General features: G+C 54.2%; 1 protein-coding gene across 1 annotated transcript in view; it reads left to right on the top strand.

Moving 5' to 3' along the window:
• Nucleotides 1-610: 610 nt before the first annotated feature.
• Nucleotides 611-23,772, top strand: part of ETHR (ecdysis triggering hormone receptor) — a 244,132-nt gene continuing 220,970 nt past the window's right edge. Inside the window, exon 1 of the mRNA XM_077643638.1 lies at nt 611-1,169. Coding sequence (XP_077499764.1) covers nt 881-1,169 — 289 coding nt within the window. The 5' untranslated portion in view covers nt 611-880. The remainder of the gene's footprint in view (nt 1,170-23,772) is intronic.

The following is a 23,772-nucleotide window of genomic DNA, read 5'->3' as shown; positions in this document are numbered from 1 at the left end:
TGTTATCTTACCTCGTGCCCACCTCATTGAAGCATATATATGAACATGAATTGACAACTCAAATGTAAACTTTTCGCATTAAACTTTTCTAGTTAATCCATGTAGATGAAACGAAGCACCCGGGTTTCATAGCAGCTGTTTTCTGCAAGTACTCACGTGTAGAGCTGAGAATCGGAAGTGAACGAAAAGGCCGGTCTGTAGATGGGAGGAGAGAAAGGTGATGGAGTGACAGAGAGAGGGGATTTGTATCAGGTTACACTGGACGACATAGCTGGGGGCGCCCATAGGGTCACGTTGGGGATAGCATCTGCCAGGATTTGGCGGATATTGATTGCAATTGAGTGCATCCCATGCTTGCCTGAAGCCCTCCCAAATTCAGCATAAAAACAGATATAACGTGTTGCAGGTACGCTGATGTGCCCATGTTCCATAACTACGGTTTGGATTCACGACGCCCGCCAAATATGTGCACAAGAAACGTCTAGTGAAAAAAGATATTGCGTTATTAGTGTGCACTAACCGTGCATCTTCAGGGACTGCCTTTCACGTGGTACAACCAACACTTTTCTGATGCAGTGCCGAGTGCTCAATTCGCCCAAAGGATCAGGAGTCCTGTGAGACGGCAGACTCTTACTGTGGGGCACAACATGGTGTCGCCGGGCAAGGCGTCGCAGCGCCCCAATCACCGCGCAGTGCGCCCTGTGCCGACACCGTTCGAGGCGGCGCACTGAGAGCGTCGCAGTTCGAGTCCCTGCCTTTCGCGGAGCGCCTTCGCTGGTGCGGCGCCGCCGTCGCCGGTTGCGCTGGGTGGCCGAGGGCGGGCGCTGGCGCGGCGCACCCCACGCGTCGGCCGGCGGCTGCTGGCATTCGAGCCGGTGCCATGCTGAACGCAAGCAGCGAGGCGTGCGGCTCCAACTGCACGCTGCAGTTCCCGCGCTCCATCCAGACGGCCGCCACGCTGGCCATCGGGCTCCTGCTGGCCCTGGGCACCGTGGGAAACCTGCTGGTGCCCCTGGTGGTGTGCAAGACCAAGGAACTGCGGAACTCCACCAACCTGTTCCTCATCAACCTGAGCGTGTCCGACCTGCTGGTGCTCCTGGTGTGCATGCCCACCGCCCTGGTCGAGCTCCACTCGCAGCCCGAGGTCTGGCTTCTCGGAGAGGGAATGTGTGAGTAAAGCTGAAATGTGGCCGAGTTGTGTACGTACTCATATTGCCTCAACAGCGCTGTTGAGGCAATATGAATGCGCCTCTTCACTCGCTGGGGGCCCGAGCTGACAGCGCTTCAACTCGTTCCGCCTCCGTGTGCCCCAGATGAATTTCGCGGGCGTCCCTGACGCGCGACTGGCGGCCGTTGAGAATGCGGAGATGGGCACCGAATGCGAAAGATAGCAGATGAATATTTGCTGCCAGACTGCGCTTTTCTTCGTGCATTTCGCGAGGGATTGCCGCGGAATATGAGTATGACAGCATTTGCAAAGTAAGAATTCAGTCACAGGAGTCAAAATCTTGTTTGAATTGCCGTCGCATGCACACGAACATTTTGCATCCTTGAAACACGTCTGTGTTGTGCGTTCACTGCGACGAAAACTGCGTGACGCACTCCTACCGGTTATTATAGTTGCGTTGCGGTGCGTAACCTGACACTTTAATGGCTTACTTCAACTGGCTTTGATTCTTTTGTCTTGTGGCCTCGATTGCCTTCATGAGCACATGTACCGTGCACCGTTTCTGGCAGTACATGTATGTCCTTTGCAGAAGAAACGAAAAAACGTTGGAGGACTCCTACATGCTGCGCTCGTGAGTTGACGCGATAGCGCACGCCGTCGTTTTGTGCGTCATCTGATTCTGAGGCGACTGTTTACAATTTTTTTAGAGGATTATTTTATTAGGAAGACGATATTGACCGATACCTAGCATCAGCAAACATTGGCGTTCCATCCTGAGCAGTTTGACACCTTTTAACGCATTTCTCATTTATTCTTCAAATTGTTTCAAGTAATTAATTAATCAATTACACTCTAAATGTTCTTAATTAGCATCGTCAAGCACTGGCATTTCATTCTGAGCATTCTAACATCTGTAAACCATTTTTTTTCCATTTCTCATTTCTTTAATTAGTCAATTAATCAATTAATTACGATGATTTCATTAACATGTCATCGCCTATCACACACGGCAATCAATCACCGATCACTAGAACCACAAATTACCATGATAGGATTTTTTTACGCAGGCCCCGATTATTTCCGACACGCGGTGCCGACGGCTTTTCGACCGAACGAGCTGCATACGCGCTAGCGCGTAATATTGCCGCACGCTAACCCGCTCGAGCAGAGCACATCAAGGGGGGGGGGCATACTGAGTGGCTCACTAAACACTAACCTGAGTTCAAAATTGTGCTGTTAAAATTTCGATGAATCAAACTCAAGTAGTGCTCCTGCGGCTCCACACAAAGAGTTTCTTTCTTATTTGTTTGAAACTACTTACCGTAAAGTTCGACAAGGTTGTCGTGATAATTTTCAGGCTTATTGCTGAGCCGTCTTCAGAGCAGGAACTTTAGAAATGAAATCCGCTCAATTAAAGTCCGTTAAGATTTTGTAATATTAACTTTCGAACCGCTGGAGATGTGTAAATATGTTCTGGTTATAGAGTGTGGTGAACACCATAAAGCAGCTTTTTTAAACAGTAGCTTGCCTTTTTATCTCCAGAAGCGCGCAACATGGAGTCTGCACGAGCGCGCGGAGCTCAGGTGCGTCATGCCGGCGGCCTATGATTGCACGCATGGCAGATGTTTATGCCGCAGGTAATTCATAATTTGGACGTTTTTTTTTTCGCGACCTTAGTAAAATTTCTTGTGCGGAATTGACACCATTGATGGTTTGTGTGATGCTTTACAACTTTTTACTGAAAACTTTTATGCATCAGCAGCGCCGTTACATTTCTCATCAATCTGTCCTAAACTCCGAATTACCGAGTTGAATGAAGATGCAATACACTCCCCAGGTGCCATTGATGCAGGCTCAGTACTGCTTTTGCGAGGTTTGCGCGAAGTGCCCGGCACGTGAGGCAGTCCATCCCACGTGGTGCGGCAACGGAAAGCGCCCCCTCAGAAGGAAACCTCTCATTGTATCCGGAGTACGCTGTATGCGATACAAGGGAAAGTGACAAAAAAAAAGAAATAACCCTTTCTTTGCAACGTGACTCGACAAAACTTTTGAAAAGAAACGACCACTGAAATGGCTGCCTCATTTCGCTGCATTTCGTCAGGCTGCGGAAGTTGAGCAGCTTCGGTGTGGTGAGCGACATCTCAGTTCAACCTCAGGTTCGCTGTGGTCAGTGCGAGCTCCATCGCTGACGCCGAAGTTGGCGCTTTTGTTGGGTCTCCACGGTCTGCAGCGAAGCGGGCTCCGATGTGGCGATCACTTGCAACACGGCACTAATGTCGGTTGTAAAAGTTGTTCTGGACACCCCAAGTTGCTGTAGCTGATAGTTTGTTATATTCGGGTCCGTTAAAATCGAGACACGCTTGAATTCGAATGCATCTCGACAAAGGAAAATTAGTGATGCCCTCTGTAATGCTCCGTCGTATCCGGATGATGCATTGTAACTCTGGGCAAGGCGCACCGCAGCCTGGACAAGTCTAAAGGAAACGGCCTGGTGTGGGCGCCGGCACAGCTTGACCCCGGAAAGTTTGGGGCTGCTTCGTATTTTGGTGTCGCCAGTGCAGCTTTGTAGTGAGCAAAAAAGCGCCAATTATTGCTGCCAGCAGCGCGATCGTCGCGGACAATTTTTGGGCCTCTTGGGATTCCTTCACTGCCGTGACCAAACACTCGACACTGAATGCATCGTCACGTCACTGCAACAAAACCATGCAGTAAAGGGCAATTTTTCACTTATTTCTTAATATTTATGTCCCTCCCTGCGTCTGAAAACACTCTAGGTAGCAGAAATGCTTGGCGAAACGGTAGACGTATCTCTCGATGTTGAATGGATTTCGAACTCATACGCAAAAACTCATTCGTACGTTATGACCTCATTACGAGGAATTTATGGCTTTCTGGAGCTTTCCATTTTTGCTTCTATTCTGTTCTATCACAGCATTTACTGCGGCTATGATTAGACTCCAAACGGATGACAGCTGGCAGTCCAAGCTGTCTGGCGCAGAATGCACAGCGTTCAGGCGAGTGGTGATGATGAGGACGACGGTGGATGAGATGATGGTGGCGGATGAGTCACTAATTTTTGCTGTTGCCAGCTCGCCTTAAATGGCCCATCAAACATGCTGTCGTGAGTAGAGCTTATATATGCACACGCCAGCCAGAAAAAGAGAGGAGGCGGGCACTATGCAATACCCGCTTATTTCTTTGTAGGCGTTGTAAAAAACCAAGCGCGTGGACGCCTAATTCAAAGCAAACAATTAAAATGCTGCAAGCCGCCGCGATGGCTCAGCGGTTATGATGCTCACTTGAAAGACGCGGGGCGGCCAGTCGCGTTTCAATGGAACGCGAAATGTTAGAGGCCCATGTACTGCGCGATGTTAAATAACCCCAGGTAGTCGGTATTGTCCGCGGCCTTTCACTACGGCGTCCCTCACATCCTGAGTCGCTTTGAGACGTTAAACCCTCATCGAACCTAATATGCTGCAGTTCACTTCTGAAGGCCAAAAGAGACGAGTCAGGCCGTGTTTTTTTCCCCATATCATGAGTTTCCTCGCCACCCTGTCCTTTTTATAACCTCGTACCTGTCATAATCGCCTAAGGCCACGGATCGCACGTATAGACGAGGAAGTGCGCATCATCTTTATTATTTTGAGCCGCCGCGGTGGCTGAGTGGTTACGGCGCCCGGCTGCTGGCCCGAAAGACGCGTGTTCGATCCCGGTCGCGGCGGTCGAATTTCGATGGAGGCGAAATTCTAGAGGCCCGTGTACTGTGCGATGTCAGTGCACGTTAAAGAACCCCAGGTGGTCGAAATTTCCGGAGCCCTTCACTACGGCGTCTCTCATAGCCTGATTCGCTTTGGGACGTCAAACCCCCATAAACTAAAAACCATCTTTATTATTTTGAGAAAGTTGGCGTTCTTTGGCCCGTTCGTTGGCGCGCCGTTATGTATCACGTCCAGCCTTGGTACACGTTGCCATCGTCAATAATTAAATATTTTACGCGTCATAGTCTATGAATAAACTATCTGGATGACTTGCATAACTATGGGCAGGGAAATCTGAGCGCGCAAGTGTTTTTCCTCCCGCCGCGAGGTGTCTTAGTCTCTGTGGCTGCATTTAGATGGAGGCAAAATGCGCAACCTGCTTTGCGATGTCAGAACACGTTTAAGACCCCCAGCCGGTAATCCGGAGCCAGCAACGACGGAGTGCCTCATAGGCGTCGTACCGTAAAAATTCATTACTATTTTTTTTTAACAACCGTCCTTGCAGCGGCCGAAGCCTAGCCAGTCACCACGTGTCAGGACCGGGCCGCTGAGCGACTGAGCCACCGTGGCGAGATGTGGGGAACACGGAATAAAAACGCTCAGATTTTAACGCAGGAAGCATTTTTCAACTTTGCAGATTTTTGTCCGCCCGTCCACACAAAGAGAAAACGCGAGAAAATGACTATTTCCAACTAGGCCCATATCACTGCCACGTGCAGACAGAAAAGACGTGAAAGAAAAGATTCAAAGGATAGGTGCTTCGCAACAACCACGTCCACGGATGCGATTGCACCCGCAACAGATAGAGGCTCCTCCCTTACAAAGGGACTCTATAAGGAAATGCCAAACTAGGCAAGACGGATGTATTATTCCTCAGTGGTTGTGGCACTCGGCTGCTGGCCCGCAGGACGCTGCTGCGACCCCGGCCGCGGCGGTCGCATTTCGATGGAGGCGAAATGCTATAGGCCCGTCTACTGTGCGATGTCAGTACACGTTGAAGAACCTCACGTGGTTGAAATTACCCGGTTCTCCCCACTACGGCGTCCCTCATAACCTATGGACGTAGGCTAGGTAGGCTTGCTTTGGGTACACATGGCAATACACCAAGTCAGGGGATACAGTGTGACATCCGTCTGTCCGCCCGTCCGTCCGTCCGCCCGTCCGTCCGTCCGTCCGTCCGTCCGTCCGTCCGTCCGTCCGTCCGTCCGTCCGTCCGTCCGTCCGTCCGTCCATCCATCCATCCATCCATCCATCCATCCGTCCGTCCGTCCGTCCGTCCGTCCGTCCGTCCGTCCGTCCGTCCGTCTGTCCGTCCGTCCGTCCGTCCGTACGTTCGTCCGTTTACAAAGAAAAGGAAGCAAAGCTGAGTAAACCAAGCCGAATGTTTGAGCCGAGCATTTTGCAGTGTCTGCGAAATTTTCATGTTGATAGCAAGAAATGTCTTTGTTGTTCTTATATACCCTTCAGTATTGTTCAGCTTTGCCACCCTTTTCATCGAAACATCATCTTGAGGTTTCAAGGATTTGTCTGTGGAAGTTTTATCCTCACTTGGGACTCCTACAACCCGGCTGTTCAGCATTTCGACACAAAGCGCGTCATCTTTTTTCATTCTTTTATTTTATTTCCCATTCTCTCGGATGGAGGAAACTGAGGTAAAAGCTGCATACAAGCAGCTTTACGAAACCTCGACTCCCGTGCAAGCCACAGCAGCGGAAGGCATACACACACTTTATGGAGCAGTTTCACAGGGTTACAGATCATAATGGCTAGAATACTATGAAAAAAAAAATGTATATAACGCAAGGATAAAAAAGACGTTATTGCTTTAAAAGAAAAGAAATAACAATAATGCAGTGTAAAATGTATAGCAGGTGTTGGAACGTATTCATTAGAGGTAATTCATAAGCGACTTGAATTTTGACGGAGTTTGGTTGAGAATTTCTATGCCTCTGTTGTGAACCCTATTTAGATGTTTGGGTAGGCAAAACTGAAGCATTTGATCACCATAATTAGTTCGGTACCTGGGAACTTTCCACACATCAGTATGATGAGTTATTTGTGCTGGTGCAGATTGCTCCGAGTTTGCTATTTCAGCGAATTTCATGCAATGTCTTAGAGAACTAAAATAAAATTGTTTTAACAGTCTTTGGTTATATATTTGCTGAATTTTAAGAGCATTATATTTTTCAGAGAAAGGTTCAGTATGCTCTATATAGGGAAGGTTTTCATGAAACGCAAGATTTTTTTTTTTTGCAACAGCAGAAGTTAATATTGGATTGCATTATCGAGCCTCATTCCAAATGAGAATACTGTATGTGGCTGGTAGAAGTATTATAAATTGACAGCTTTACTGATGCAGGAAAAGTGTATCTATTCCTGCTCAACATGCCTACAGTGCGACTAGATTTTTAAGGAACAAAATAACTTGATCGTCCACAATAGACAACATGAATAATACACACCAAGGATCTTAGTAGTGTTAACAATTTCAATCTGTGCCAAGTAAAATGTTACGTTTAGATGTGCTGGAATATGTGTACCTTCAGTGTGAAAAATAACTGCTTTTGTTTTGCTGGAATTAGCTTTAAGAAAATTCCGATTGGACCAAGTGCTCAACATAAGAAAGAAATACATTTGCTTGCTGAACCAACTTGGCAGGACAGGAAGAAGGTATGAATATGCTGATGTCGTCATACATTATGAGCTCCGCTTCTTTATGTATGTAGGCTACGTCATTTATGTAGAGGTTGAAGAGCAAAGGGCCAAGAATGTTCTCTTGGAGAACGCCTTAAACTATTTCCTTTGTACGCGATTTAAATTCATTTATTGGTACAAATTGTTGCCTGTTTGGGATGTAGGCCTTGAAAAACTTAACTGCGTGGCCTCTTACACCATTTCTTTCGAGCTTTTCTAACAATATATTGGGATTAATAAAATAAAAAGCCAGGGTAAAGTCTACAAATACCCTCTCTCACTAACGTTCTCCCCTTTCTTTCTTTCTCCCTGTCCTTTCAGTCCCGCTAGTTGAAGCTCAGGTGCTTCAGGTTCCGATGGCAGATGCCGCGGCTAGCAACATCTTTTCCTTCTATTGTTGTTTTATTAATAAATAGCCACCACCACCACCACCACCACCACCACCACCACCACCACCACCACCACCACCACCACCACCACCACCACCACCACCACCACCACCACCACCACCACCACCAACAACAACAACAACAACAACAACAACAACAACAACAACACAAGTTTGTGTTCAAAGTTACGACGGATAAATTTCTTTTGGTCAAAGAGCGCAAGTTATGTGGACAAATTCTTTGAAAACCGTATTGAGCTTCGGCAAGAAGTAGGTTCTTTGAAACAAAGTAAGATAACTGCTTTGCAAGAATTTTTTCTAAAGATTTGGAGAATATTAAAAGTGTGGAAATTGGACAGTAGTTTCGGATGTCTAATTTGTCATCCTTCTTGTGCACGGTTACAACTCTTGCAAGAAGGAAGTATACATTATAAATATACACTAAAATGGAAGCTATGTCTTCAATTACATGCTTACATGGTCGCATCTGTAAGCCATCGGCATCGTAGTTGGATGTATTTTATGTTCCTGAAATATCTTAGCCTTCATGGCTGTAATGTCAGTTTCCTACTACTTCAAGTCAAGTTTTAAATGCGCCAGATGCCTGTCCGTCGACTCATTGAGTTTCTTCAATCAATTCTTTCATTTCGCATGCTCCGCATTCGTGAGGGACAACTGGCGTCAAGGCAACCACATAGTAGAAATGAGTGAAATGAGGGGGGAAGGGTTGCCGGGGTGTCTGCCTCCTACCGCAACCACCGTAGTCGCCTCTGCGCAGGCACTTGCGACGCGTGTCTTGTCTCACCGTTTCTTGCTTGCACACTCTCCCGTTTTTTTAAAAAATATTTCGCGGCCATGTGACCGTGTTGATTTTCGCTTAGGCACGGTCGACTTTTATGGCGAACGGGACGTCTAATGCTGCTCCTCCCCAATACCCTTCTACCTCCTGACATCCCTCAACACGTGTGGAGCTCTGGACCTCTCCGCCTCCGGAAGTAGAAGCCCCGTCGGGCTGCACATAACCGTGCATATTACACTGCCCGTGATTCGGAACAATGTCACGGGGCTCAAGTCGCCCCGAATACGGCCAGACAAACGCGACTCGGACGGGAGTTGCTGTAGTAATGTATTTGTGAAGTACTTGCAACTGGGCTTGCTGGTGCATATTCGTGAAAGACATAAGAGCGCAAACTGGCAACACGGACAAGGAAGGGAACAGGACGAGCGCTACACTTTCAACAGGGTTTATTCAGGGAAGAGCGTATATATAGCATCTGACCTTATCCATGCTCTTAATCTCAATTTGATAAACATCTACCTTTCACAGATATGCATCAAGGAACATCATTTCACTGTGCCGGATAATAACCGAGGTATCACTGATGCAATTGTCGCCTCGTTTTTTGATATAAAAGGCTTACGAGCTCACGTTCGGTCTTATCACGGCTTTTCAGTAGCACTTTGCATTCAGGCAGTCGGGGCTTGCAGACTATACGTTTCTCTTTCGAGCATGCTTGGCAGTGGTCTGGAAGGTGGGCTCCTTTCTTATTCAAAGAATTCTTGTGTTCAAGCAGGCGCTCATTAAGACACCGGCCGGTCTGTCCAACGTACACCTTCCCGCATGTAAGCGGGAACTCGTACACCACTCCTTTCTTGCAGCCAACAAGTGGCGTTCGGTGTCTGATGGCGCACTCTTGCATTTCCTTTCTCCCAATACGTGAGCACATTCCGGCTAGTTTTCGCGGCGCTGAAAATACTATGTTGACGCCGTACTTATTGGCCACCTTCTTGAGGTTATGAGAGGTCGTCCTGTTCCCTTCCTTGTCCGTGTTGCCAGTTTGCGCTCTTATGTCTTTCACTAATGTATTTGTCTCTAAAACAGCCGACAGCAAGTTAGACCGTGCAGTCGTGCCAGTTACATGGCGCCTTAATTCACTGCTCATACTCAGACAATCCCGCGTAGAATGATGGCAGCGACGAAAGGCGGTGCAGGCCCCATCTCGGTCCGTCCGCAGAAGCGGTGGATGATCTCCCTACTGCTGAGTGGCGCCAAGTGTGCTGAAATGCTTGCGACAGCGGCCCGCGAGGCGAAAATTTCACCAAAGTTCTGTGCGCCTTCCGGGGCTTTGGGAGATGTGTCCACGGCGGCGGCAGCAGACCGCATGCAGCCGCTTGCGACAGCGCGCGGGCACATTCGGGGCCGCCGCCCGCGCGGCGCGTCGCGGCGCATCGCGGCCAGCGTCAGCGGGTCACCGCGCACGGCGGCGCACTTTCGTGCGCGTTCGGCGTGGCGATTTTACCGCAACGTAAAGGCCTCCTTCAGTGCGCCTGCCCTGTGGCACTGGGCTATTCATCGATGCGCCGCTCCACTTCGTAAAAAGGACCTCACTGCTCGCAGTATTGGTCGCTGTGCACACTGATCGCTACAAAAAAGCGCTAGTGGCTGACCAAACCTGGCGCAGCTTTATAGCCCAAAGCATAGGGAAGACGGAATAGTAAAGTTATTCAATGTATTCAACTGGGTAATACGGATGGATTGATGAAAGGGCTCGGCACGAGACGGGGCAAAATAGACGCACTATAGTATATATATATATATATATATATATATATATATATATATATATATATATATATATATATATATATATATATATATATATATATGTTAAGGAAGCCCACAGTCACCGAAAGTAAGGTGCATAGGTAATGTTTGTAATTTTTTTTATTTGTAGTGCCAGTCAATTGGTTTAAAGAAAATTACTTATAAAGCATCAGAAAAGACAACCCTGCCGACTAGAATATATAACGCGAGTGTTAAAACGGCTGTTAGTGAAGGTGAGGGTGAGAGAGGGCCGGCGATGTGAGGGCGAGGGCGAGTAATAATAATTAATAATAATTATTATTACTCGCCCTCGCCCTCACATCGTCGAGGGAGGATCAGCAAATTTTTCAGAGGAGTGAGGGTGAGGGAGGGCAGGATAACTTTCCAAAATGAGGGCGAGGGTAGTGAGTGCCATGGATTCAAAAGTGAGGGTGGAGGTGGTGGTGGTAGTGGTTTTATTAAAAGTAATAGTAAAAAGGAAGGAAAAGATTTTGCTAGCCCCGGCATCTGCCATCGATACTGAAGCACCTGAGCTGGGGCAGCGGAAATAAAGGACAGCAGGCAGAATGGAGAAATGAAATGAAAGAGGTGAGGGGACAGGAATAGAGGACAGGGGGAGAAGTAATATGTACAAACTATTTACACAATAAGTAATGTGTCTAGGTTGTGCGCGTGATTAGTTCAGTTTAGAGGAATTAAATCACACACGCGCACAGCACTGTGTAGGTTACAACTGGAGTGGGGCGTCCAGTTATTAATCGTTCAAGGTAGAACTCGCGGAGCGTTCGGTCACTGCGTGTAACTACCTGACGGAGAACAGACGGGACGTCAAGCCCGTGTGTTCGAGGAATGCACAGAGGCTCACCGAAGTTCGCTCACGAGTGCGCGCACTGCCCTGCGGCCACAATAGCGTCTTGATGGAGTCTGGTACTATGCCCTGCGCCCTATAGGCCGCGAGCATATCGCGACGAGCATCGGCGAACGCGGAGCAGCGAAGGAGCAGATGTTCTAGTGTTTCCACTGCACCGCATCCGTCACACACATCACTCATCGCGATTCCGTGCCGCACCCGTCGTTCCCCGGGCCACACGCAGCCAATGCGCGCGCGGAGGATCATTGCACGTTGCGACCGTGTAAGTGCGCGACAGCCGGTGACACTGTCGATGCGCTCACCTCCCGCGATGCGTGGGTCGGGGTGCTGCTTTCGGAGATGGTCGTGAATGGCCGCACGCACGTCCTCCAGCGCAAGGGGCAGATCGCTGGCAGGTAGTTGGTGTGCAGCGGTCGCGAGGTCGTCAGCTTCTTCGTTGCCGGCGATGCCGCAGTGACCGGGCACCCACTGTGCACGCACGGCACAACCTCTCTGCGCGAGGCGCTCGATGCGCGAGCGAATTTCCCGCACTAGTGGGGTACCGCGGCCGTTAGATTGCAGGCGGCTGAGGGCGGCGCGGGAGTCGCACAGCAGAGCACTCCTGGGCGGCGGAGGGCCGAGGGTGAGCAGCAGGTCCAGCCCGAGCCGGATCCCCATCAACTCCGCCGTGGTGGAGGAGCCCAGGAAGGTTGCGTGTTGCTGGCTGTGCAGCCGCAGGGCGGGGATGGTGGCCGCCGCAGCAAGGGAGCAGCTGTCGCGGGCCACTGAGCCGTCGGTGTACACGAGGAGATGGTCCTGGAGCTCCGCGTGTATGACGGCTCTGGCCAGCTGCTGCACAGCGCAGAGGGGTGTGCTCCGCTTTCCCGCGATGCCGACGATCTCTCGCTGTACCTCCGAGGCAGCAGGCCAGGGCGCGCAGGAGCCGTAGGGGGGTGGGCCTTGGGTCAATTGCTCATACTCGAGCAGTGCCGCGCCCATTCGTGAGCGCGGGTGCGAGCGCATACGCTGCAGCAGCGAGCCGCCGTCCGGTGCGCGGTGAAGCCGGTCGATGTGATTCAGTGCCCTGCGCGCTGCTTGGAGCTCAAGGGGCCACGCTCCTGCCTCGGCCAACGTTGCGGCGCACTGCGAGTTTTTGGGCAGGCCTAGGCACACGCGCAGGGACTTGCGGTGCTGAAGCTCGAGCTTCTTCCAGCACGGCTTGCGCACCGTGACGAGCGGCAGCGCATAGAGCACCGCCCCCAAAGCTGCGGCATTGTATAGACGCAGCGCGGCTTGCTGGGAGATGCCCTGGCCTCGAGCGGTGAGCTTGTGCACGGCGGCGGTGATCCTCTTCATCTGCAGACAGGCCTTGGTCGCCGCGGGGCGGAAGGAAAGGCGCCAGTCGATGTCCAGGCCAAGGTACCGCACCGATTTACGCCAAGGAATCGGAGTCCCGTCCAGTGACAGTGGCGCAAGGTGCGCGCGCGAGCGCGAAACGCAGGCCATGGCCACCGATTTGTCCGCGCTCAGTGACAGACCAAGGCCGCGCAATCTGGCATCGATTGCGGTCAGGGCTTCCTGAAGGCACCCCCGCACGCGGAACGCCTCGCCCGGTGGTCCCCGGCACCACAGAGCTATGTCGTCTGCATATATGGACATGTACACATGGTGTCGCCCGCTCGTGGGGAGGGAGGCCGGCACCACCGACATGGCCACATTAAACAGAAATGGTGATAGGACAGAGCCCTGCGGCACGCCCATGTCGACCGGGCGAGGCTTGGAGAGCTTACCCCCTACTCGTACGCGCATGGTGCGCCCGCTCAGGAAGCCATGAACGTATCGCAAAAGGCGCCCGCTCACACCGGCCCCCTCAAGCACCGCGAGAATTGGTGCGCGGTGAACGTTGTCAAAAGCGCCCGAGACGTCCAGCAGCAGCAGCAGCGCAACCTGGCCTGCTGCCCTGGCATGCTCCAGCGCTGTAACAACGTCCGATATAGAATCAGCCGTGCACCGCATCCCACGGAAACCCGTCTGCCGCTCGTCAAACAAATCAGCCTCCGCAGCCCGCTCGTTCAGACGCTGCAACGCCATATGCTCCATGAGCTTACCTGCCGCCGATGTTAATGCCACCGGCTGGTATCCGCTCAGCTCCGTAGGTGGGCGCCCTGCCTTTCGGATGGGACAAACGACCGCGGTTCGCCAATCCTCCGGAAGCTCCCCGCGTTCCCACACCAGGTTGATCTGCTGCAGGAGGATCTGTCGTTGCTGCGCATCCAGGTTTCGCAGCATTTGGTATGTCACCCCGTCCGGTCCGGGCGCCGAGCGGCGGCGGCAGCGCTGCAGCGCATTGTTCAATTCCGCCGCGGTGAACGGCGCATCACATGGACCTTCCGAGGCGACGGGCGAGGGACTGGCGTCGCTTCTGGGGCTCTCAGGAGCAGCTATGTTAGCGGCGTTTGCGGGGCTGGGCGGCGCGAACCGATCGGCAAACCGCTCTGCCAATTCTACAAAGCTGAGCCCGCTGGAGATTGCGAGGGCGGCCAGCGGTTGACGGTTTGCCTGTGGTTCGGTGATGCGCCGCAGGGTGTCAAACAGCCTCCGCGAGCTGACATCTTCCTCCATCCTTTGACATAGTGAAGCCCACTGCCGGCGGTATAGCTTGTTGGCGTGGCGGCGCGCTGCTGCGTCCAAGCGGTTGTAGACAGTCCAGTCGGCGGCTCTGTCAGTCCGTCGCGCCCGTCGCTCTGCGCGATCTCTCTTCTCGCGCAGATTGAGCAGCTTCATATCAGGTGTGGGCTGCCCTGCCCTTACCTCTGCTCGTTGGGTGGCTGCGAGAGCGCTTCGGACTAGACTTGAAAAGAAATCTGCGCCAGTGGCCGCCGCCTCGTCGACCGCCCGCCTGAACGCACTCCAGTTGGTAATGGAGTAGGCACGTTTGGGGCGCGCCTCCATCGCAGTGGGTTCAATTAGGATGGAGTAATGATCCGAGCCCCAGAGAGATGGTGATCGGCGCCATGTCGCCTCGATGCCTCTGGATGCGAAGGCAACGTCGATGCAGGAGCCGGTTGTTCCGCGTCGTCGAAAGGTGGGCTCGCCGGTGTTCAATGGGGTGAGTCCCAGCTGCGTTGCTGCGTCGTGCAGGTCGTCTCCCCGCGCGGAGTGGCGCGCACTGCCCCACGCAATATGGTGGGCGCTAAAATCACCACAGATGATTTGGCGCGGGGCACAGCACGAAGACACAGCACGAAAACACAGCGCGTTCCACGCGACAGCTGGACGCACATAAACACTGGCCACCGACGTGTCAACACCACCGACGCGCACTGTCACCACCACGCACTCCTGGGCATCAGATGTCGCCGCCGCCGAGCCGACGAGGGTGTGCTGGACGTCCTGCCGCACGTATATCGCGCACCTTGATTTCCCGGGGCGATGAGATGTGACACAACAGGGCACTGCAGCACAGGTGGGTTCCTCGCACGTGGTGGCTGAGTGGTAGCCAATGTAGCCAGGTAGCCGCATCTGGGGCTCCCCGTCATGTGAACGTACGTACGTCTCCTGCAGCGCGATAACTTCCGGCGAATCCTGTGCGATGCGAACTCGCATTTCGGCGTACCGCGCCGCAAGTGAGCGCACGTTCCACTGCAGGATGGATGGTATGCGGGAGGGAGTCCGGCGGCTAGCCATCATGCTGGCTTATCTGTGCGGGAGCACCCGCTGCTTCTAAGCAAGCCCGGTGTCCATCGGTGCCCTCCGGGAAAAGTGCGCTGAGGGCGCGCAACGCCAGCTTTAGGCGCGCGATCTCCGCGTCCCGTGCGTCAGGGGGCTGGCCGTGAGAAGCGGCCGCAGGCTCGGGCCGCGCTGTACGGGACGCCGGGCAACCGGATCGCCGCTGCCGCTGCCGGCGCTGCCGTTGCTTCTGTGTCTGCTGCTGCTGCTGCTGGGTGTTCCCCTGACTACCTGCGCATAAGAAAGAGCGCGCGGCGTCTGCTGATGTTGCTGGGCTGGGGCCGCTGTCTCAGCCTGGACGACGGCTCGGACAACCCGCCTGGACATCGGGGCCATGGATGTGGCCATTAAAGTGGCCACGTGACGCTCTCGCTGCCAGTGCGGGCACGCTGGGTCAATGGCTGCGTGCCGCCCCCCGCAGTTAATGCAGCGGGGCTTGCTCGCGCAGGTATCAGGCTCGTGTGGCCCGCCGCAGCGCGTGCATCGGGCAGGAGCACGACACACCTCTGTGGCATGCCCCAGGCTGGCGCACTTGGCACACTGGAGCGGCCGGGGACGGCAGGGGCGGACCGCGAGCCTGCGCTTGAATATGGTGATGAACGCCGGGGGTGTCGGCGCCGCAAAACGGAGAGCGAGTGTGCTGCCCGACAGAGACGCCGACACCATCGGTACCGTTGACTCCGCCGCCGCTAGCAACTCCTCCGCCGTCCTGCGCCCGTCCACACCGAAGACCAGGCCGGAGCTTTGATTCCGAGGAGGAGGCTCCTTGGCGCAGACCGGCACGCCGCGGATGACGGCCGTGGCTAGCAGGGCCTGGAGAGCATCGCTGCTCCCCGCGTCCACTGCCACCACATTCCGCCGCATGTTTACCCGGACGGCGAGGACGCCCGGGCGGGATCCGATCTCCTCGGCCAACTCCCAGCCCTGTTCCCTGGTGAAGGCGGTGCCCCGGTTCGCCGGCCGAAACAGCACCGTCCCCACCAGGCTGGACGGGACCTCCACGGCAGCCGCGGCTCGCCCCAGGGCAGCTCTCCGACGCCGCTGCGCCTTGGTAGTGATAATGCGCCACGGGACCAGGCTGGCCCCAGCATCAGCGTCGCCGCTGCCTGCGGGGCATTGCTGCGGCGCGCCGCGGAGTTGGGCGCGCTCGGTGCCAGCAGACGAAGCCCCAGCCGCAGCCTGGTCTCGTGCGGCGGGATTTGGTGAGGTCGCACCCGTTTTTCTTCCGGACGCCGTCGCCCCACCAGCAACAGCAGCAGCATCAACAGCAGGCTGGAGGTGGGCTCCATGGGGCTCCTGCTGGGAAGGCTCTGCTCCTTCGAGTGTGGAGGGAGAAGGAGCAGTGACGGTGGGGGGCCTTCGAGCTTCCCGCTTGGCCACCGCGATGTCCCTTTTGGTTTCCGAGTCCCTCTCCTCCTCGGACCCCGTTGAGCGTCGCCGTTTCCGGAGAGCAGACTCGTCCATTGGGGTGCACATGCTCTCCTCGGCTGCAGGTGTCCGCGGTGAGCCCGCAGCAGCAGCATCAGGGGGAGAGGGCATCACAGCCGGTTCCCCAGGAGCAGCAATGGCGGCAGGAAGCGCAGGGGTGGCCAGAAATGGCGGGGAGGGAGCCGCCATGGAGTTCTGCGTCTGGTGAGCGAGCGCCATGGCGTCTCGCAAGGCTAGAACGCGTGGGTCCACCGGCGACACGTCCAAGGTCCCGATGACGGACTCAAGGTTCTCCGATGTGGTGATGAGCGCCGCCGTCAGGCACCTCACCGTGTCCCGCAGATCAGCGATCTCGGCCTGCATGCGCCGAATGGTGCTGGACGACCTTCCTCTGGACGGCGTTCGTCTCCGTGATCGTGAGCGAGAGCGGCCTGCCCTGCGTTGCTGATTGTCACCGCCAAACAAAGGCCTTCGCTCGTTCACGGTGTCTGTGGCCTCCATGGGGAGACCCCGCAACGCCGCGAAGCCTTAGGCCCAGCGTCCGAAGGAGCAGAGAGCTAAAAAACACGTCCGCTCGCTTCGAACGCCCACCGAAGAATCTCGAGGGTGGAGGAAAATTAAAAATGAAGGCATTTGCCCACCTCTGTGAGCTACCACCGGCAGGGCGCGTGACGTCACTCGTTTTCGCGCATGCGCATAACTCACCAGCAGCCACCTGCGCCGTGCATGACGTCACTCGTGCTCCGACATAGGCTAGCGTAGTGTTGACTAGCGTAGTGAAGCTTTTCGTTTCAAAACGCAGCGCGCGAAGCAGTCGGCCCGACAAAGTGGAGGAAGCTTCGCCCGCCCCACGCTGTGTTGCACGCAGCTCGACGACGGAGCTTTCGCCGAGGCGCGCACAAAATTGCAGTACACACCCGATAGCGTCCAGGCGCCGGTTTTGGGCGGTGGATGTGGGGAAAGTTTTCTCTTCCAATTCGACGATGGCCTCGCGTGCACTGCCGGCAGCCTGGAGAGGGTCGACGTCGTTGCTCTCGGGAAAGCGGCCAAGGTATCCTGCACGGTATATGCTGGCCCCTTTAGATCGCCGCCTCCACCGCGGAAGTGTCGCGCAGCAGCATTGCACCCGTGATTCAGCAGTGAACGACACGGGGCTGATAAAACGCGCCCTGCCCGCACCAACGCACTCAACAGCACAGCAAATATTTTCGCCGGCAACGTTTTCTCAACGATAGCCAAGCAGCCGGCGTCCGTGTGCTATCCGGCTCGCTTTCTGCTGCTCTGAATGTTACCAACGTGGTTGCGTCGCCGCTCATAAAGCACAATGCCCGCAAATCATAACAGAGTCGGGCACTTGATCGAAATACATGAAAACGCAAATAAAACTGGAACTGGGCTATATATCGTTGATTGGACAACAAAGTGTCCGCAAATCAGTAAACGCTTTCAGTGTGAACAAATGCGGCCGGCCATTGGCTTGCATCGGGATATGCAATGAGCGGCAGCCCTCGCCATTTCATCCAAATCATTTCGTGCGGCGGTTCGCACCCTGAGTGTGTGCTAAACAGTTTTCTTTCCTTCGTTATTAAAGTGAGGTCACATTGCCTCGACGGCCAAAAAGAGGTTCAACACAAAGTACTGAAAGCCAAAAACGCACTGTGCATAAGAAATTCAGTCTTGTCACTAGCTGCTACTAGCATGCTATAGCCTTCGACGTGCATCGATGCACCGAATATGGTTAAAAGCTAGTTCGTACTGTTTGCTATATCTTCGCGATAACCTTACTATTTGCGCATAGCGTCACGACATTTCATTGGGTGCGTGGGATTTTAAAACCAGCTTTTAAGAGCCCTGTCTACAACGTTGGAAAAGAATGTGTGCGCTGTCCGCACCGCAGCATACCCAAAGCTGCGAGGCGCGGACTGTGTCGGTCAGGAACGCGTGCCACGCGCTAGGCAACGACTACGTCGTTATATACTGCGTCGTTCCGTTGCTATAATAAAAAATTAGGCAGTGGCTTAGCTCCGGTTAAGCCTGGATATACAAGCGAAAAGCTTCAGTTATGCTTGGTTTGACGTCATTGGTTATGCTTCGTAGCTTAGCTGGTATTGAATACATTGTTTATCTATAGGCGTAGACTTGGTTACTCAAAGGCATATGTTTACGAGTTAGACACAGAAGCGGCAGTATTAAACTTCTTTATTTATTATTGTTGGACACATTGTCTTGCAGTTTCTCAGCCATAAAGACCGCCCTGTGATCAGAGTAGTAGCAAGCGGCTGTCTCTATGGTTTCGCTGTTGAGCAGCCAACTCCCAAGCGAGTACTTGTGGATTGGTTGGTTGGTTGGTTTTTTTGGGGAAAGGAAATGGCGCAGTATATGTCTCATATATCGTTGGACACCTGAACCGCGCCGTAAGGGATGGGATAAGGAAGGGAGTGAAAGAAGAAAGGAAGAATCTAGTTTCTCAGTTTTTCTGCGTAGTCTAGCAGCAGCCGCACTCCCCTTCCATGTCGAGTGCGCACGCCTATTTTCTGGAAAGCGCATTATATAGCCTCCTTGCGCATGCACATGGCGCACATGTGCAGTAGCGCGCGGCTGCGCCGAAAGGTCAGGCGACGGAGCGACCACCCGCGCGGCGCGTGACGTCACTCATTTTCGCGCATGCGCATAACTCACCAGCCGCCGCCTGCGCCGTGCGTGACGTCACTTGTGCTCCGACATACGCCGGCTGGCGCGAAGCGGGGTGTTGGCTAGCGTAGTGAAGTTTTCGCTTCAAAAAAACGATCGCATGACGGCCTTAAATGAATGTGGCAGCGATGCGCTCACTGGTGAGGAGGAACGCCCGCTGACTGCATATACGTTACGGTACTCAGCTGAGCGCCGCATGCTTGAAGAGTAGAGGAACGATGAACGTTCGGATGGATTGATAGCGTGGCATAGTGGTCCCGCCGCCGAAGACGACGACACGCCCCAGCACGCCTGCCAAGCGAGAGCAGATTCGATTTTTCGTGGCTGCACAGTGGAATGGCGGCGGCCCGCCGTCCCGCTCCCGTATGATTGAGCTAGTCCTGTCAAATATATTTTGTGGAGAGGCGACAATGACTTGTGTCGGTACTTCTCCAAAAATATGGTAACTCCGGACTTTTCTTCTTTGCTCTCTGCACCTGACCTGCGCTTGCCTCAGCCGCTTCGCTAGGCCTACCACCTACTGGATCTCGAGGCCCTGGATGCCTTCGTCTGCCTGCCTTCCATCGTGTAAGCCTCGGCCATGGATTCCTCCGCTCATGTACCGACTCCGTCGCTTCTTACGCCACCACCTTGTGAGCCCCGGTCTCCGCCCTCAAACTCCCCGACTTCTGGGTCATCAGACTCGGAACTTTGGTTCCTGACCATCGAGGCCTTGTTCCGTCGGCAGCGTGTCACTTCGCAGATGACCATGTTCGACCACGTCATTTGTACGCTCCCGTCTACAACTGCTGCGGTTGTTCGCTACGTCTTACGCTCTCCGCCTGCCGGTCGCCCTTACGATCATCTTACGGCGACGCTCATGGAGCATTTCTGAAACGGAGCCACGTCGTCTGCAGCAGCTCGTTACCTCGGAGGAGCTCGGCGCTCGCAAGAATACCAGCTGTGGCGTCGCATGAACGCCCTGGCTGGACATCTGGGTACTTCATACGCCAGCGCACTCGTGCGGGAACTCTTTCGGCAGCACCTTCTTCCGCAGGTGCGCATGATCCTGGGCGTGTCTTCGTCTCAGACCCTAGAATCCCTGGCTCAGCTGGCCGATAAGATCATGGAAATCGGTTTCAACTCTGTGGCCACAATTCATCGCCCTCCTGTCCCTCAGTTCCCCAGCGCAGCTGCTGAAGATTGCTATGCGCGTGTCATTGCTGCGAACGAGAAACTCACCCGGCAACTGGCGCGGCTTACAGCTGATGTTGCCGCCCTTCGGACGGGCCGGCCACGTAACTCCTCTCCACCCCGCCGTAACCCCCCAGTCCTGGCAACCATTCTCCGTCCCCTGGGACCCTTTGCTGGTACCACCGTCGCTACGGCTCTCGCGCACGCCAATGCCGCCAGCCCTGCGCCTATGCGGGAAACGGTCGGACCGAACACTGAAGGCGTCCGGTGCTCTTGGCCCAAGATCCACTCGCTTCTTTCACATCACCGATCGTGTCACCAAGGTTCGCTACCTCATCGACACTGGTTCCGAGATCTGTGTCATTCCTCCTACGTTGGCCGACCGATGCCGTCCTTCAGACTCGCCTCCTCTGACCGCAGTTAACGGATCGACCATACGGACATATGTTCAGAAGTCGGTGACTCTCTCCATCAGGCTCCGCCGTACATTTCACCGGGTCTTTGTCATCGCGGACGTGCGCTCGCCAATCATTGGCTGCGATTTTCTATGCCAGTGTGCTATGGCACTACAGGCTTCTAGTTGACATGCGGCAAAACCGCATCCTAGATTCTCTAAAGAGCTTAGCCGTCCCAGGTGTTTCATGCCGCGCTCCACCCCTTCGTCTCCTTCAGGCGCACAGCACCGTTGCCGACCCTTGGTCCAGTGCACTTGCCGAGTTCCCGGATGTCTTCCGACCCCCGCCCCTTCAAGCACCTGTCGCTCACAGCGTGACGCATCATACTGTGACAACTGGGCCTCCCGTGTTTGCTCGCGCTCGTCTACTCACACCGGATCGCCTCGCTGTCACACAACAGGAATTTGAGCACGAGTTGTACCTTGGCTTCATTCGTCCCTACTCAAATCCTTGGGCATCGCCCCTCCACGTGGCGCCCGAAAAGAAAGGCGACTGGTGACCATGCGGCGATTACCGTGCGCTTAACAAGGCCACAGTCCCTGACCACTACCCGATTCCCCACATCCAGGATTTTACATTGGCCCTTTAACGCTGCATCATCTTCAGCAAGGTCAGTCTTGTAAAAACATATCACCAGATTCCTGTTTAGCTCTCGGATATTTCGAATACCGCCATTTTTACGCCTTTTGGCATGTTTGAATATCTACGGATGCCTTTTGGGCTTCGCAATGTGGCCCTAGCTTTTCAGCCCTTTATTGACCAAATCTCACGCGGTTTGACGTGCTGCTTCGCCTACCTTGACGGCATTCTCGTCTTCAGCCCCACGGCAGAGGCACAAAAGCTTCATCTGAGTCAGGTGCTCGCAAGACTCAGCCACTTTGGCCTTGTGGTAAACGGTCTCAAAAGTGATCTTGGTTTCGGAGAGTTGGATTTTCTCGGCCATCACGTCAACGCCCACGGCATTCGCCTGCTCCCGTACTCCGTCACCGCTGTCAGTCAGTGTCCTCGGCCCACCACCACCCGGCAACTGGCGAATTTCTTGGCCTCGCCAACTATTAGCGGCGCTTCATTCCTCGCTGCGCCGCCATACTGCAGCCTCTCCACGACCTCCTCTCGGGCCGCAGCAGGCCGACCGCTCTTGTCACTTGGACCGATACCGCCGACCGCGCGTTTAGAGGCATCAAAGAAGCCATCGCCGGCGCGACGCTCCTGGTCCATCCCAAATGTGACGCCTCCACATCCGTCATGGTTGACGCATCGAACACTGCTATCGGCGCAGTCTTGCAGCAGTTCGTCAGTGGTGCTTGGCAGCCATCATCTTCTTTTCCAAGAAGCTTGCGCTCCCTGAGCGCCGCTCAGTACCTTTGGACGAGAACTGCTGGCAATATATTTGGCTGTGAAGCACTTCCGCCATTTTCTCGAGGGCCACAGCATTCACATCCTTCATGTCCACAAATCTTTGACATCTGCGCTTGCGTCCAGCAGTACTTCCTATGCTCCTCGCGCAATCAGGCAGCTCGCCTACATTTCTGAAATTACCAGCGACATTCGTCACGCCCGCGTCAAGTCGAACGTAGTTACCGACGCTCTTTCTCGTGCGGAAGTCAATGCGACGGACCATGGAAGGCCAATCAGCGACTTCGCGGCTATGGCTGCTGCTCAGCGAGTTGGTGACGAGATTCAACAGCTCGCACGTGCGACACCTTACTGGTTTTGGAGGACGCCTTGCTCCCTGACTGCGCCGTTCCGCTCGCTTGTGCTACGTCGACCAGTCGCCCTCTCCGCTACGTGCCTCGATCATACCCCCGAACCGTCTTCGATGCCTTCCATTATGTGGCCTATCTTGACATTCGCGCAACCCAACGCCTCGTCACATCTTGTTAAGTCAGGCCTCGCATCAGCGTCGACGTTCGCCGCTTGTCGCACGCGTGCCTCCTATTCCAGCAGTCCAAAGTGCCTCGACACACTGCGACTCCTCATGGCAACTTACCGTCCCCGGTCGCCCGTTTCAGCCTTCTACACGTCGATATTGTCGGTCCCCATCCTCCCCGCGGGAACCACTGCTACCTCCTCACCACCCTTGACAGGCTCACCATGTGGCCTGAAGCGATGCTCCTTCTAGACGTCACGGAGGAGTAGATCGCAAGAGCTCTCATTTCTCTCTGGACAAGCCGCTATGGTGTCCCTTCCGCCATTACAACTGACTGTGGTCGTCAGTTCGACTCCACAATATCCGCCAACCTATCTAGGCACCTCGGTGTCAATCACACCAAGACAACCTCTTACTACCCGATTTCCAACGGTGTCATCGAACGTTTTCAACGGCAATTGAAAGTTTCATTTATGGCGTCAGCTTTCCCCTCACCATGTGTTGAGCACGTATACCGTTTGTCCTGCTTGGCCTCCGCACCGCACTTTGCAGTGGCTCTTTCGTCTGTGCTGCAGAGATAACGTTTGGAACTACCCTCCGCGTCCTTGGCGAATTCTTCGAGAACACTCGGCACCTGCACCTGTCAACGTTTCCGACTACGCCTGCCGTCTACGCAACGCTATGAGCACTCTCGTTCCCCAACGTCAGCCACAATATTCTTGCCGTATACACGTGCCCCCCTCCCGACCTTCAGCGCTGCACGCACGCCTTTGTTCGCCACGACGCTGTGCGCCCACCCTTACGGCCACCGTACGATGGTCCCTTCCAGGTGCTCCAGCGTACTCCTAAGCACTTTCTTCTCATCAACGGCCGGGAGGGTGCCGTCTCCGTAGGCGTCTGAAATCTGCGCAGTCTGACTCCGACGTCATCGCTACCTGTACAGCTGCATCCCCTGCCGACCGT

The sequence above is a fragment of the Amblyomma americanum genome, chromosome 1 (genome assembly GCF_052857255.1).
Source record: "Amblyomma americanum isolate KBUSLIRL-KWMA chromosome 1, ASM5285725v1, whole genome shotgun sequence".
Classification (NCBI taxonomy): domain Eukaryota; kingdom Metazoa; phylum Arthropoda; class Arachnida; order Ixodida; family Ixodidae; genus Amblyomma; species Amblyomma americanum.
Note: the sequence above shows the minus strand (reverse complement) of the source record. Positions and strands in the feature narration are given on the sequence as shown.